At 20.4% G+C, this 17,582-nt stretch overlaps 5 protein-coding genes across 5 annotated transcripts; all 5 read right to left on the bottom strand.

The window, feature by feature from the left end:
• Positions 1–2,097: 2,097 nt before the first annotated feature.
• PY17X_1471801 (PIR protein) lies at positions 2,098–3,182 on the bottom strand (the record flags this gene model as incomplete). Its single annotated transcript, XM_022957576.1, has 3 exons — positions 2,098–2,184; positions 2,275–3,033; positions 3,168–3,182. 3 exons carry the CDS (start codon positions 3,180–3,182, stop codon positions 2,098–2,100), a joined length of 861 nt encoding a protein of 286 aa, XP_022811121.1.
• A 2,357-nt stretch (positions 3,183–5,539) lies between these two features.
• Positions 5,540–6,685, bottom strand: PY17X_1471701 (uncharacterized protein; the record flags this gene model as incomplete). Its single annotated transcript, XM_719774.1, has 3 exons — positions 5,540–5,626; positions 5,713–6,537; positions 6,671–6,685. 3 exons carry the CDS (start codon positions 6,683–6,685, stop codon positions 5,540–5,542), a joined length of 927 nt encoding a protein of 308 aa, XP_724867.1.
• Positions 6,686–9,106: 2,421 nt separating this feature from the next.
• PY17X_1471601 (PIR protein) lies at positions 9,107–10,385 on the bottom strand (the record flags this gene model as incomplete). The annotated part of the gene is made up of 3 exons (XM_034637706.1): positions 9,107–9,172; positions 9,278–10,246; positions 10,371–10,385. The coding sequence occupies 3 exons, from the start codon at positions 10,383–10,385 to the stop codon at positions 9,107–9,109; spliced, it is 1,050 nt and encodes a 349-aa protein (XP_034493638.1).
• Positions 10,386–12,673: 2,288 nt separating this feature from the next.
• Positions 12,674–13,687, bottom strand: PY17X_1471501 (PIR protein; the record flags this gene model as incomplete). The annotated part of the gene is made up of 3 exons (XM_022955806.1): positions 12,674–12,739; positions 12,827–13,552; positions 13,673–13,687. 3 exons carry the CDS (start codon positions 13,685–13,687, stop codon positions 12,674–12,676), a joined length of 807 nt encoding a protein of 268 aa, XP_022810905.1.
• A 2,496-nt stretch (positions 13,688–16,183) lies between these two features.
• Positions 16,184–17,336, bottom strand: PY17X_1471401 (PIR protein; the record flags this gene model as incomplete). The annotated part of the gene is made up of 3 exons (XM_022955813.1): positions 16,184–16,249; positions 16,339–17,184; positions 17,322–17,336. 3 exons carry the CDS (start codon positions 17,334–17,336, stop codon positions 16,184–16,186), a joined length of 927 nt encoding a protein of 308 aa, XP_022810906.1.
• Positions 17,337–17,582: the final 246 nt, after the last annotated feature.

Genomic DNA, 17,582 nt, shown 5'->3' with positions numbered 1-17,582 from the left:
TGAATTTAAAAAATACATACTTATACATATGCTTTAATATAGAACACAAACAACGTCCTAAAACTTAAATAATGCACAAATATATAAATTTAAGAAAGTTATTATTACTATAATCCTTAAAAGTATATAAATAGTCATTTTTAAAAATATATTAAATACTATATACTTGTTTCTAATAATATATAATATAGTCTTTTCTAAAATTATAATATTTACAAAGTTGTATTGTTCCATTTCCTATGCAAAATACATAAATTTATATTGTTTTTAATGAATGTAGATAAATTAAAAAATAATTTTAATGCGTTAAATAACTTTATTTTTATTCCAATATACCTTATTGGATAATTTTATAATATATTTTACGCATAATTTCCACGGTTTAAAACGACAATTAACACTGAACCCGTATTTATAACCTTAAATAAGACTTTAAGTTCATATTGTTTTTAAAATCATACTTAGTAGAAATTAAATATTAATACATAAATAAGTATTGATGGTAATTTTAAACTATAATAGAAAACTATGTTTGATTATATCATTATTTTACCCTTTAATAGGAGAGAGATAAGATATATTAGCCTTTAATATATATATTTATATAAATATTTGCTAAATATTATACATAATTTTATTTTATATATTATACTGTTATAGTTAATGTATATCGTTCAAATAATTTATTAAAAATTCTATATTTTATTAATTCTATGGTAAAATAATGCTGTGTTGTGATTAAAGACGTTTCACTAAACACTGATAGTATAATATCCGTTAATATGGAATAATAAAATGGCATTTAACATGAATTGAGTCTTTAACCCTTTTTGCATTGGTTTAAATTTTTATAATATAAAACTACATATCCCAAATTGGATCTTTAACAAATATATAGCATTAATACCTTTATAATGTATTATTATGTGTCTTTTCGATAAAATTAATATTTAATTGTATTCAATTTCCACAATAAAACAATATTTTAATATTAATTATTGGTATAGTATTTTATTATTTTATATGTATAAGCATATAATAATAACATTATTTTGTCATATTATTTACATTTGTTAAAACAAAATATAACATTAAATTTTATTAATATACTTATATTTTGTCTTTTAACTACTTTAAATATATATTTCCAATTTGTATATACTTCAAAATATAAAATTTAAAAATTAATAGTGATTAATCAAATATTATACCTTTATAGTAAATAAATTAATGTATATAGAACGATTTCTATTAATATTAATTAAAAATTTAACATAAAATGATACTATATATAATCGAAAGTTAAAAGGATACTATGCCTATATCTATAATGTAATCTTTATGTATTACTAAAAATGGTAGATGCATAAAACATCTTTTATAGGTATTGTTGTGTTGTTGAACCTCGATCGATATTTTATGAATCTATATTTTATGACTACCTATTATATATTGGTAATATGTTTAATTAATCTTAAAAACACACATATTAATATGAAGATATATTATAATGTAGGCAATTGTTCCAAATGAATCAAATTATAATAATACCCAACCTCATATATAATGCTATTATTACACTTCGATTAGCATAGTATAATTTAAATTAATTGTAGCACAAATTATAAGTTTCAATAAATAAAATTTTAATCAAATGAAGAAACATATTATGTTATACATAATTCAATGTAACCACATATTAACAAGTTTTATATATTAAATAATTATGATATAGAATAATATGAATTGATATATGCAACATAGACATTTTATTTTAATCATATAAAATCGGCATGAACACTCAATAATATATATTATAACTTATGAACAAATGGGATGTGCCCCTTTTCATATTAATGGCCGTACCCCTTTTTTGAGTGCATATTTGGACTTCAGCTCAGATTAAACATACGGGTATAGCACATATATTTAATTAGTGTTCAAATCATAAAAAAATAAATGCAATATAATACTTAGCCCTAACCCGAATACGGGTTCCACAACATAAAACTATATAAAAATTATGCAAAAATTATTTATTTCCCAATAGACAGCTTCTTAACATATATTAATCATTATTAATCTTCGAATCATATATTAATGAATCATTTTCTTCATTATATTTTTTATTTTTTCTCTTAATTTTTGTTTTTGAGATCGTTTCCGAAATCCAAGTAACGAATACTAATATAAAAATTTTAAAAAATGTATAATTTATTTATATTCACAAATTAATCAGTGATGAATATATTGTTTAATTGATTTATTATTTACCTTATATTCAATTCCCAAGAAAATTGATAATGCAACAATCATAAATGCAATTGGAATTAGTGTCCTTTTTATTACGAATCTTCGTGAATATGTTGGAAGAGTTGGAAATTGATTACATTTATTTTTTAAATTACAATAATCATCTGATAATGTAGATAATAATTGATTATAGGGGCTGCCTTCACCATTATAATAATCTTCATTAAGTGCATCATACATTTCAACAAACTTTTTAGCATTATTTAAATAATTATCGCAATTTGGACTCTGATTATTAAATGCAATATACATGTCACATAATAATATAAATGCATCATAAAAATAAGACATATCTATAATACTAATACTCATCAAATTTTCTTTTTTATCTATAAGATCCTTATAACTAGTATAAGCAGCAACATCATCTATTTCCTGATTATACTTATTATCTGTATCATCATTATTTATATGTGTTTTATAAAAAATATTTATACTGTCGTTTTCATCAATTGTGGTAAAGAATAACATATAACTTAACCATATGATAATGTATTCAACAATATTGATGTTGCTTTTTGCAACAGATACAAAATTAGCAGAATTCTTAAAGAATGCATCAAACAAATATAAACATCCAGCATTAATTTTACCCAAATTATCATCACATTTATTATCAGTACAATACTCATCGAAATTATTCTCATTTATAAATTCATACCTTCCATTACCGTTCAAATAATCGGTAAGCGAGTTCCTTAGATCCTGGAACTTTTTACACTAAGAAATCATTTAAAACAATTAATAAAAACGTGTATTATTGAAAAATTTATTAAAATAAAGTTTAATGATATTTATGTAATAAAATATCAAAAAATGTAAAGGAAACGATTATTATTAAAAAATGCATATACCACTTCCTTATTCATTATAATGGGGTTTTATTTTTGATTTGTAAATTGAGTATAGGCATGTTCTTTTATATACAATGCCCCCAATATGTGACATAAATACTTTAACCCAATATATAACAGATGTCTGTAGTTAAATATATTATATGTTTTTCAATAATTAAATTAATATAGAATAATAAAATAATGTTATTACTAAAAAAAGGTTTTATTAGTGTTTATGCTAATTAGCTAAGTTACCTTAAATAGAGAATTGCTTAATACAATTTTTATTAAATATATATGTAATGAATTTTATACAAAAAATGCTATTCTTACTAACATCTGGTATAACTTTATTATAAAAATAGATGTCCTTCTATAAAGAATTTAAAGTATGTTTGAACATAGAAAAGGAATATATTTATATCTTATGTTTTGATGATTGTCCTTCAAAAAATTTAATGCTGTATAAATCTAAAAAAATAAAAATTATATTATTACTATAATCCTTAAAGTATATAAATAGTCATTTTTTTAAATATATTAAACTTTTATATACTTGTTTATAATACAATAAACCAATGTTTTATTAAAATTATAGTATTTTCAAATTAAGTTATTTTACTTACATCTATATGCAAATTATATAAATTTATATTGTTTTTAATGAATGTAAACAAATTCATAAATCATTTTAATCAGTTCTATAACTTTATTTTTATTCCTACATATTCCAATTTAGAAGTATTCTTTATTTAGTAATTTTATAATGTTTTCCATATTTTTCCACCGTTAAAGTGGTAATTAGCACTGAACACGTATTTATAAGCTTAAATAAGTCTTTGAATGCATATTATTTTTAAAATAATGCTTAGTAAATATTAAACATATATACCTACTGATGATATTTTAAAGTATAATATAAAACTATGTTTAATTAGGTTCTTATATTGCACTTTAATAGGAGAGAGATAAGATATATTAGCTCTTTAATATATATATTTATATAAATATTATACATAATTTTATCTTATATATTATATTGTTATAGTTGTCAATGTATATAGAATCAAATCATTTATTAAAAATTCAATATTTTATGAATTCTATGGTAAAACAACGACAATATAATATGCGTTAATATGGAATAATAAAATGATATTTAACATAATTGAGTCTTTAACAGTTTCTTTATTTATCTATTTTTTTTGAATATAAAACCACATATTCAAAATTGAATCTTTAACAAAAACATAACATTAATACCCTTATAATGTATTATTATTTGCCTTCTCTATAAAATTAATACTAATGTTTAATTATATGAAGGTTTCACAATATAACAATATTTCAATATTAGTTATTGAATAATATTTTACCAGTTTATATGTATAGGTATATAATATTAACGTTATTCTATTTATCATATTATTTATAATTGTTAGAACAAAATATGATAAAAAAATTTATTAATATACTTATATTTTATTTTTTAACTATTTTAAAATATAATTTATTTATACCTCAAAACTATAAAGTTCAAAATTAATAGTGATTAATCTAATAGTAAACCTTTATAGTAAATAAATTAATGTATATATTAATATCTCTATTATTTGAATTTAAAACTTTATCATAAAATAAAACTATATATACTCGAAAATTAAAAGGATAGTATACTTATATCTATAATTTAATTTTTTACTAATATGCATATTTTTATTGATTATTAAAAATGTTAGGTGCATAAAACATCTTTTATAGATAATGTTGTATTGTCGATTCTCGATCGGTATTTCATGGATCTATATTTTATGAACATCTATTATTACAGTTCAGTTGGATAACATGATTTGAATCAAAATAAATATGATACAAATCATAAGTTTTACTAAATAAAATTTTCATAAAATAAAGAAATATATTATGATATGCATAATTCCATATAACTTTGGGTTATCAAGACTTATATAATAGGCAATTATAATAATGAATAATATAAATTCATATATAATCAATATCTATATTAATATATACAATATAGACATTTTATTTTAATCATATTAAATCGGCATAAGCACACAATTTATATATTATACTTATGGGAAATATGCTATTGATCCCTTCCATGTTAGATTATTCCCCTTTTGGTTGCATATTTTGACTTTTTAACTTCATCTTCTGATTAAACATACGGAAATGGTACATATATTAAATTAGTGTTTAAATTATAAAAAAATAAAGATGTAATACTTAGCCCTAACCCGAATATGGGTTACATAAACACAACCCTGACCCACAACATAAAAACTATATAAAAATTATGCAAAAATTGCTCCCCAATAGACAACTTCTTAACATATATTAATCATTATTAATCTTCGAATCATATATTATTGATTTATTTTCTTCTTTATATTTTTTATTTTTTCTCTTATTTGTTGTTTTTTAAATCGTTTCCGAAATCCAAATAACGAATACTAATATAAAAACGGTAAACGAATTATTTTTTGTTAGCGTTTGCATATATATAATGAAAATAATTTTTCAAGTCCTTATTATTTACCTTATAAGAAATTCCCCAAAAAATTCCTATTGCACCAAATATAGATAAAACTATAAATAATTTGTTTGCTATCGACGAACTTGATGCATCATCAGAAATTTGTACAGTTCGTTCAGGACAATTTACAGGAATTTTGTTTTTTTCTATCGTTGGAAAGGACGAAGAGTTGGAACATTTAATATCTTTACATTTCTTTTTAAAATTATCATAATCATTTGATAAAGTACACAATACTTGCCTATATGAATTGCTATTAGTATTATTAGGATCTTCATTAATTTTTTCATATTTTCCAACAAATTCGTTAGCTTTTTCTAAACATTTATCACAATTGGGTTCGTTTGCGTTAAATTCATTATACATGTTACATAATGATTGTAATGCATCATATAATTTAGATATAATGATTTTATCCATACTTAAAAAATAATCATTTTTATCTACAAGTTCCTTATAACTGCTATATTCACTAACATTAGCTATATTATTAATGTACTTTTCACCAGTCTTTATATATGTATCATAAAAATGTTTTACATTGGTGATTCCTTCTACACTTTTCTTTAGGTTTAACATATAACTTAACCATATCATAATGTATCCAGCAATATTGATGTTACTTTTTGCAACAGACTTAAACAAATCGGAACTCCCAAAGAATTCGTTAAAAAAATATAAACATCCAGCATTAACTTTTTCGAGAGGATCATCACATTTTTCTTTATCACAATACTTTTTGAAATGTTCATCATCTTTAATTTGATAGTTTCCGTCACTGTCCAATGTATCGGGAAATTTCGTCCTTACTAAAATGAAGTTACTACACTAAAAAAACATTTAAAAACAATTAATAAAAATGCGAATTATTAAAAATTTTATTAAAATAAAGTTTAATGATATATGTAATACAATATCAAAAAATGCAAAGGAAATTATTATTATTAAAAAATGCATATACCACGTCCTTATCCATTGTGATGAAATTTCATTTTATATTTGTAAATTGAGTAGAATCATGCTATTTTATATACAATGCTCCCAATATGTGACGCAAATACTTTAATCCGATATATAACAACTGTCTGTAATTAAATATATTTTATATTTTTCAATAATTAAATTAATATAGAATAATAAAATAATATTATTACTAAATAAACGTTATATTGCTTTTTATGATAATTAGTTAAATTACCTTAAATAGAGGGTTGTTTAATACATTTTTGATCAAATATATATATGATTCATTTTATACAAAATTTTTTTTTACTTACATATGGTATAACTTTATTATAAAAATTAATATACTTTTATAAATAATTTAAATTATGTTTGAACATAGAAAAGGTATATATTTATATTTTATGTTTTAATGATTGCCCTTCTAAAACTTAAATACTGTATATATATAAAAAATAAAAAATTATATTATTACTATAATCCTTAAAAGTATATAAATAGTCGCTTTTTAAAATATATTATATTTTTATATACTCGTTTCTTATAATATATAATATAGTTTTTTCTAAAATTATAGTATTTTCAAATTAAGTTACATGCTCCACTTTCTATACAAATTACATAATTTATATTTTTTTTATTTAATATAAATAAATTCACAATTCATATTAATGAATCTTATAACATTATTTTTATTTCTATATATTTCAATTTATAAATACTCCGTATTAGATAATTATAGAATATATTTCGTGTATCATTTCCATAATTTAAAACACCAATTAGTACTGAATCCATACTTATGCTATTTATAAGCTTAAATAAGTCTTTGAATATAGATTGTTTTAAAAATAATACTTAGTAAATATTAAATATTAGCATATAAATAAGTATTGATACAAATTTTAAAGTATAATAGAAAACTATATGAATTAGGTTGGGATATTGCACTTTGAGAGGAGAGAGATAAGATATATTTGCTCTTTTAATATATAAATTTAGATAATCATTCGTTAATTGTTCTGTATAGTTAATTTTATCTTATATATTTTATTGCTATAGTTATCAATGTATATACATTCAAATAGTTTATTAAAATATCTATATTATATTAATTTTATGATAAAACAATGCTATTTGTAATTAAAGATTATTTATTAAACAATGATAATATAATACGTGTTAATATTGAATAATAAAAAGATATTTAACGTTGAGTCTTTATCCTTTTTTTATTTATCCATATTTTATAATATAAAATTATAAATCCCAAATTGGATCTTTAACAAATATATAAAAATTATGCCTTTATAATGCATAATTATGTGTCTTTTCAATAATATTAATATTTAATTATATGAAGGTTTCACAATAAAATAATATTTCAATATTAGTTATTAGTATAGTATTTATTAGATTATATGTATAAGCATATAATAATAGCGATATTATATCTATCAAATTATTTACAATTATTATAACAAACTATAACATTATATTTTATTAATATACTTATATTTTATTTTTTAAATCTTTTGAAATATAATTTATTTATACCTCAAAACTATAAAGTTTAAAAATTAATAATGATCAATCTAATATTATACCTTTATAGTAAATAAATTAATGTATATATAACTATTTATATCAACATTAATTAAAAATTTAACATAAAATGATACTAAATACAATTGAAAATTAAAAGGATATATACATATATCTATAATTTAATTTTTTATTAATATGCATATTTTTATTGATTATTAAAAATGTTAGATGCATAAAATGCCTTTTATAGATAACGCTGTATTATCGAATATCGATCGGCATTTTATAAATATCTATTATTACAATTCGGTTGTTAAAATACAATTTAAATTAAAACAAATATGATACAAATAATAAGTTTATTAAATAAAATATTTCATAAAATAAATAAATATATTGCGTATTATGATATGCATAATTCAATATAGCTCTGGGTTAACAAGTCTTATATAATAAATAATTATGATATATAATAATATGAATTAATATATCCAATATAAACATTTTATTTTAATCATATAAAATCAGCATGAACACTCAATTATATATATTATAATTTATGAAAAGATGTTATGTGACTCCTTTCATATTAGCTTATGCCCATTTTTGGGTGCATATTTAAACTTCATTTCGTGAGTAAACATATGGGATGGTATATATATTTAATTAGTGTTCAAATTGTAAAAAATTAATACAACATAATACTTAACCCTAACCCGAACATGGTTTCCACAAATACAACCCTGACCCATAACATAAAAACTATATAAAAATTATGCAAAAATTACTTCCCAATATACAGTTTCTTAAAATATATTAATCATTATTACTATTCCTGAAATAGTCACTACTCTTTGAATCACATATTAATTATCAGTTTTCTTCTTTATTTTTTTAGCTTTTCTTTTATTTGTTGTTTTTGAGATCGTTTCCGAAATCCAAATAACGAATACTAATATAAAATGTTAAGAAACATATGATTTTTTTGTTAACATTTCGTATATTTAATGAAAATAATATTTAAAAACGCTATATTTTTTAATTCCTTATTATTTACCTTATAAGAAATTCCTAAAAAAAATCCTATTGCACCAAATATCAATAAAACTGGAATTAATTTGCTTACTATCGACGAACTTGATGGTGTAGCTTCAGAACTCAGTTCAGAATCCGATTCAGAATCGTGTCCAAATCCTTGTCCAAATCCTTGTCCAAATTCTTGTCCCAAATCTTCTCCAAATTCTGCAAAAAATTGTTTAAAACTTTCTACAGAACGTTGTTCTGAATTTTTTAATGTTTCTGTCGATGTAGAGGATGAAGTATCGTTACATTCATTTTTTAAATTATCATAATCAGTTGATAAAGTGAACAATATTTCTTTATATGGACTTTTATCAGCAATATCAGAATCATTCTTAAGTTTTTCATATTTTTTAAAAAATTCATTATTATCATTCAAATAATTCTTGCAATTTTTTTTTTCATCATCAAGTTCATTATACAAGTTACATAATGATTTAAATGCTTCATAAAATTTAGGTACATAATTACTATCCATATTCAACACATCATTTTTTTTATCTAAAAGATCCTTATAACTATCATAATCAGTTATTTCATTTATTTTCGTGTTATACCTATCACAACCATGTATGTATTCACTATAAAAACACGTTATAATTTGTTCTTCTTCACTAATTTTCAGGTTTAACATATAACTTAACCATATCAAAATGTAATCAACAATATTGATGTTATTTTTTGCAGGAGGGGGAACCACACCACAATCCTTAATGAATTCATCCAACAAATATAAACATCCAGCACTTATTTTATCCAAATCATTTCGAATTTTGTTATCATTACAATAACTAATTGGAAAATTATTATTATTATTACAATAATTATTTGAAAATTTATTATGATTACAATCATTATTTAAAAGCACAAAATCATTAAATTGATAATTTTTATTATTGTCCAATGTATCGGGAAAAGCATCCCATACATTCTTGAACCTTATACACTAAGAAAGCAGTTAAAACAATTAATAAAAACGCAAATTATTAAAATAAAGTTTAATGATATTTATATGTAATAAAATATAAAAAAATGTAAAGGGAACTATTATTATTAAAAAATCCATATACCACTTCCTTATTCATTATAATGGGGTTTTATTTTTGATTTGTAAATTGAATAAAATCATGCTGTTTTATATATACTATACCAAATATGTGATGCTGATACTATAACCCTATATATGACAATTGTCTGTAGTTAAATATATTATAAGTTTTTCAATAATTAAATTAATATAGAATAATATAATAATATTATCACTAACGAAAAGTTACATTATTTTTTATGATAATTAGCTAAATTACCTTAAATAGAGGATTGCTTAATACAGTTTTGATTAAATATATGATACATTTTATATAAAAAAGGCCATTATTAATAAATATGGTATAACTTTATTATAAAAATTGATATATTTTTATAATGAATTTAAAGTATGTTTGAACATAGAAAAGGAATATATTTATATCTTATGTTTTAATGAATGTCCTTCAAAAATTTAAATACTGTATAAATCTAAAAAATAAAAATTATATTATTACTATAATCCATAAAATATATTAAACTTTTATATATTTGCTTCTAATATATATACAATGCTTTATTAAAATTATAATGTTTTCAAATTAAGTTATGTTACTTACATCTCTATGCAAATTATATAAATTTATATTGTTTTTAATGAATGTAGATAAATTCATAATCCATTTTAATGAGTTCGATAACTTTATTTTTATTCCTATATACTTCAATTTAGAAGTATATCTTATTGTGCAATTTTATAAACTATTTTATGCATATTTTCCATTCTTTAAAACAACAATTAGCACTGAACCCGTACCTATAAGCTTAAATAAGTCTTTGAATGTATATTATTTTTAAAATATTGCTTAGTAAATATTAACATATAAATATATATTAATAATATTTTAAAGTATAATAGAAAACTATGTTTAATTAGGTTGTTATATTACCTTAAGAGGAGAGAGATAAGATATATTGCTCTTTTAATATATAAATTTAGATAAATGTTCATTAAATGTTCTACATAATTCATTTTATACATTTTATTGTATAGTTATCAATGTATATACAATCAAATAATTTATTAAAAATACTATATTTTATTAATTCTACAAAAAACAATGATAATATAATATGGAATAATAAAATGATATTTAATATTAATTAAGTATTTAACCCTTTCTCCATTAATCCATATTTTTAGAATATAAAACTACAATTTCCAAATTAAATAATTAACAAATATATAATGTATTATTATGTCTTTTCGATCAAATTAATATTTAATTATATGAAGGTTTCACAATAAAACAATATTTTAATATTAACTATTTGTAATTTCTAGATTATATGTATAGGCATATAATAATGCATCATAACTATAATATTAAACTTTATTAATATACTTATATTTTATTTTTTAACTATTTTAAAATATAATATATTTATACTTCAAAATTTAAAAATTAATAGTGATTAATATAATGTTCTACCTTTATTATAAATTAAAGCGTATGAAGCAACTTCTATTAATACAAGAAGATAATAATAACTACAATTGCAACTTCAAAAAATGGTAGAAGCATAATGTTTTATAGATTATGTTATATTGTCGATTCTCGATCGATATTTATGAATCTATATTTTATGATTATCTATTATACATTAGTAATGTGATTAATTAACATTAAAAATATAATCATTAATATGAAGGTATATTATATTGTAGGTAATTGTTCCAAATGAATCGAATTATAATTTATACTATGATATATAATATTATTATACTGTTAGGTTATAAAAATACGATTTAAATTAAAATAATATGATGCAAATAATATGTTTTACTAAATAAAATTTCCATTAAATAAAGAAACATATTATGTTATACATAATTCAATATAATCACAGATTAACATGTTTTATATAATTGACAATTATGATATATCAAATATATATATTAATATATGCAATATAGACATTTTATTTTAATCATATTAAATCGACATAAACACTCAATTATATATATTATAACTTATAAATATGTTATGTAACCCCTTTCATATTAATGGCAGTACCCATTTGGGGGGTACATATTTTGAACATCAACTTGTAATTAAACATACGGAATGATACGTATATTTAATTAGTGTTCGAATTATAAAAAATTAAATGCAATATAATACTTAGCCCTAACCCGAATATGGGTTCCACAACATAAAAACTATATAAAAATTATCCAAAAATTACTTCGAAATAGATAATTTCTTAAAGTATATAAACCATTATTACTATTCCTGGAATAATCACTACTCTTTGAATAATATATTAATTATCAGTTTCTTCTTTATTTTTTTAGCTTTTCTCTTAAATGTTGTTTTTGAGATCGTTTCCGAAATCCAAATAACGAATACTAATATAAAATGTTAAGAAGTATACGATTTATTTGTTAAAATTTACATATATAATGAAAATAATTTTTAAATTCCTTATTATTTACCTTATAAGAAATTCCCAATAAAATTGATGCTGCAACAAATATAATTGCAATTGGAATTATTATGTTTTTTGTTACTGAACTTCGTGGACAAGCTACAAGTGATGAGGAATCAATACATACAAGACTATTATATTTCTCTTTAAATTTATAATAATCACTTGATAAACTAGACCATAGTTGTAAATAAGAACTTCCTTTATTAATATCAAAAGCATTTTTAACTTTTTCACATTTTTCAAAAAATTCTCCAGCATTTTCTAAACATTTATTGCATTGGTAATCTTCTGCAATAATTTCACTATACATGTTACATAATGATTTAAATGCATCATAAAAATTAGATATATCTTTAATATCAATATTCATCGATTTTATTTTTTTACATATATCATCCTTTTTAATCTTACTATCAGTACCTATATTCTCCTTATAACAACTATTTGTTTCTATATGTTCGGTATAAAAATCGTATAATTTGGTCGTTTCATTTTCTTTTTTTTGATTTAGTTTATAACTTAACCATAAAATAGCGTATTCAACAAGTTTATCACTATCAATACCATTAAATAAAGTTAGCAATGTTATAAACTCAGAGACAAGTTTTGGGTCATCATTACTACAGTTATCATAAGAGAATAATTTATTTAATAAACTTCCATAAGTATGTTCTCCCGTTTCTTTCAGATAATCATCAAAATATGTATCGACCGTATTAATTGCATCACACTACGAATATATTTTACGAATTAAACAAAAAAATGTATTGATATAAATGTTACTATAATTAAAATTAATATAATTTATAGGAATGCAACATACGAATAATATAAGAAAAAGGATATATACCACTTCATTAAACATTATAATGAAATTCTGTTATAATTTGGAGATTATGCGGGGTGATGTTGTTTATATATATTGCATAGAATATATATTATATTTACTTAATCTCTTTACGTAGCAGTTATCTTTCGTTAGACATATTATTCTTAATTTTAACTTCATATAAAATAATAATACATTAGTATTACTAAAATCATATTATATTTATTTTATGGAAATTAGCTAAACTATCTTAAATAGAGGGTTGCTTACACACTTTGCCATATGTATATATGATGCATTTTATACAAAAAATACTATTCTTACTAACATTTGGTATAACTTTATTATAAAAATTAATATACTTTTATAATGAATTTAAAAAATACATACTTATACATATGCTTTAATATAGAACACAAACAACGTCCTAAAACTTAAATAATGCACAAATATATAAATTTAAGAAAGTTATTATTATTACAATCCTTAAAGTATATAAATAATTATTTAATAAGATAGACTAAATACTTATATACTTGTTTCTTATAATATATAATACAGTCTTTTCTAAAATAACACTTACAAAATAAGTTGAATTGTTCCATTTCTATGCAAAATACATAAATTTATATTGTTTTTAATGAATATATATAAATTAAAAAATAATTTTAATGTGTTAAATAACTTTATTTTTATTTCCATATACTTCATTTTGTAAGTATGCCTTATTGGGTAATTTATAATATATTTTACGCATAATTTCCACGGTTTAAAACGACAATTAGCACTGAACCCATATTTATAACCTTAAATAAGTCTTTAAGTTCATATTGTTTTTAAAATCATACTTAGTAGATATTAAATATTAACATATAAATAACTATTATGTAAATTTTTAAGTATAATAGAAAACTATGTTTGATTAGGTTATTATATTACCCTTTAATAGGAGAGAGATAAGATATATTAGCCTTAAATATATATATTTATATAAACATTTGCTAAATATTATACATAATTTTATCTTATATATTATACTGTTATAGTTAATGTATATCATTCAAATAATTTATTAAAAATTCTATATTTTATTAATTCTATGATACAGTAATGTTGTTTTGGATTATAAAATGATTATTCACTAAACACTAATGTGAATAATAGAATACCATTTAACAAAAATTGAGTCTTTAACCATTTCATTATTGATTCATATTTTTAGAATATTAAACCACATATCCCAAATTGAATCTTTAACATATATATAGCATTGATACCTTTATAATGTATTGTTATGTGTCTTTTCGATAAAATTAATATTTAATTATATGAAGGTTTCACAATAAAACAATATTTTAATATTAACTATTTCTAATTTACTAGATTATATGTATATGCATATAATAATAACATTATTTTGTCATATTATTTATAATTATTAGAACAAAACGTGAAATTTTATTAATATACTTATATTTTGTCTTTTAGCTACTTTAAATATATATTTCCAATTTGTATATACTTCAAAATATAAAGTTTAAAAATTAATAATGATTAATATAATATTATACCTTTATAGTAAATAAATTAATGTATATAGAACGATTTATATGATTTGAATTTAAAACTTTAGCATAAAATTATATTATATATATCGAAAGTTAAAAGGATAGTATGCCTATATCTATAATGTAATTTTATGTATTATTAAAAATGTTAGATGGATAAAACATATTTTATAGATATCGTTGTGTTGTCGAACCTCGATCGATATTTTATGAATCTATATTTTAACTACCTATTATATATTGGTAATATGTTTAATTAACAATAAAATATATTCATTAACCTGAAGGTATATTATAATGTGGATGAATAATCAAAATGAATTTTATTATAATTCATACCCAACTTCATATATAATGTTATTATTAAAGTTATGTTGGCGTAATATAATTTAATTTAAAACAAATATGATACAAATTATAAGTTTTACTAAATAAAATTATTGTCAAATAAAGAAATATATTGCATTATGCATAATTCGATGTAACCACATATTAAAAAATTTTATATAATGACAGTTATTATATAGCAAATATCTATATTAATATATGCGATATAGACATTTTTTTAATAATATTAAATCGATATGAACACTAAATTATATATATTATAATTTACGAAAAAATGTTATGTGACCCTTTTCATATTAATGACAGTATCCCTTTTTTGGTTGCATATTTAGACTTCAGCTTGGGATTAACCATACGGAAATGGTAAATATATTTGATCAACATTTACAGACCAATAAACATTATCAAATTATACAAAATTAAATACAATATAATACTTAACCCTAACCCAAATATGAGTTCTACAAACATAACCTCACCCCTGGCCCAAAACATAAAAATATATAAAAATTATGCAAACATTTTGATAAAAGTTTGTTACTTCAAAATATAAAAATATATTAAAGTATATTGATCGCTATTTTCAGAGTCATAAATTAATGATCCCTTTTCTTCTTTATTTTTTTATCTTTTCTCTTAAATATTGTTTTTGAGATCGTTTCCGAAATCCGAATAACGAATACTAATATAAAATGTTAAGAAACGTATAATTTGTTTGTTAACGTTTGCATATATATAATGAAAATAATTTTTTAATTCCTTATTATCTACCTTATAAGAAATTCCTAAAAAAATTGCTATTGCAACTAATGTCGATAAAACTGGAATTAATTTGCTTGTAATCGACGAACTTGATGATGTAGCTTCAATTTTTTGTCCAGAATCTTGTACAGGATTGTTTGTTTTTTTTATCTCTGGAAGGAGTGGTATATCGTTACAATCAACTTTATTATCATCACAATAATTTTTAAAATTATCATAATCATTTGATAAAGTAGACAATATTTGTCTATATGAACTGTGCCCACTAATTCCAGAATCATTATTAAGTTTTTCGTATTTTTTAATAAATTCTTTAGCATTCTCTAAATTTTTCGTAGATTTGGGGTCGTTTGCATCAAGTTCAATATACATGTTACATAATGATTTAAATGCATCATAAAATTTAGACATATCATTAATACCAATAGTCATAAAATTTATTTTATTATCTATTATTTCCTTATAATTTGAATATTTCGTTATTTCTTTTAATGTATCACTACAATCTTTACCAGAATTATCACACTTATTATAATAAGTATTATTCTGTATATATTTAGTATAAAAGTCATTTAAATTGCTGATCCCTTCATGTGTCTTTTGATTTAGCATATAACTTAACCATATAATAATGTATTCAACCATGTTGATATTATATTTATTTTTCAAAAGCAATTGGTCAAACAACCATAGACAAGCACCATTTATCTTATCGAGATCAGTCTTACATCCTGTTCCCTCTGATTCTCCATTAGAGCAATAATTCTTAATATTCCCTAATATATGAATATCATTCTTTGTACCTTTGCTTAAGTCATCGGGTAAATAGATTCTCAAGTTATTAAACCTCATACACTAAGAAAACATTTTAAAAAATATAATAAAAATATATGTTAGTGAAACTGTTATAAAATCAAATTTAATAAAATTTATAAGTAATATAACATCGAAAAATATAAGGAAAAGCAAATTTGATTAAAAAATTTATATACCAGGGTATAATCCATCGTAATTTTATTTTGTTTATAATATGTAGATTATGTAACATCATATTATTTAATATATTTTACGCTTAATAAATGAAAAAATAATTGAACTTTAATATAAAATTATCTGTAATTGATCATGTTATTATCATTTTTAATATTAATTTAAAGATAATATGAAACAATATATAATTTATTGTAGTTAGATAATTGCCTTATTTAGGGGGGGATGTTTAATACATTTTTTACCATATGTATATATAATAC

This window comes from Plasmodium yoelii (genome assembly GCF_900002385.2).
Source record: "Plasmodium yoelii strain 17X genome assembly, chromosome: 14".
In the NCBI taxonomy this organism is placed as follows: Eukaryota; Apicomplexa; class Aconoidasida; order Haemosporida; family Plasmodiidae; genus Plasmodium; species Plasmodium yoelii.
This window is presented reverse-complemented; position numbering and strand designations above follow the sequence as displayed.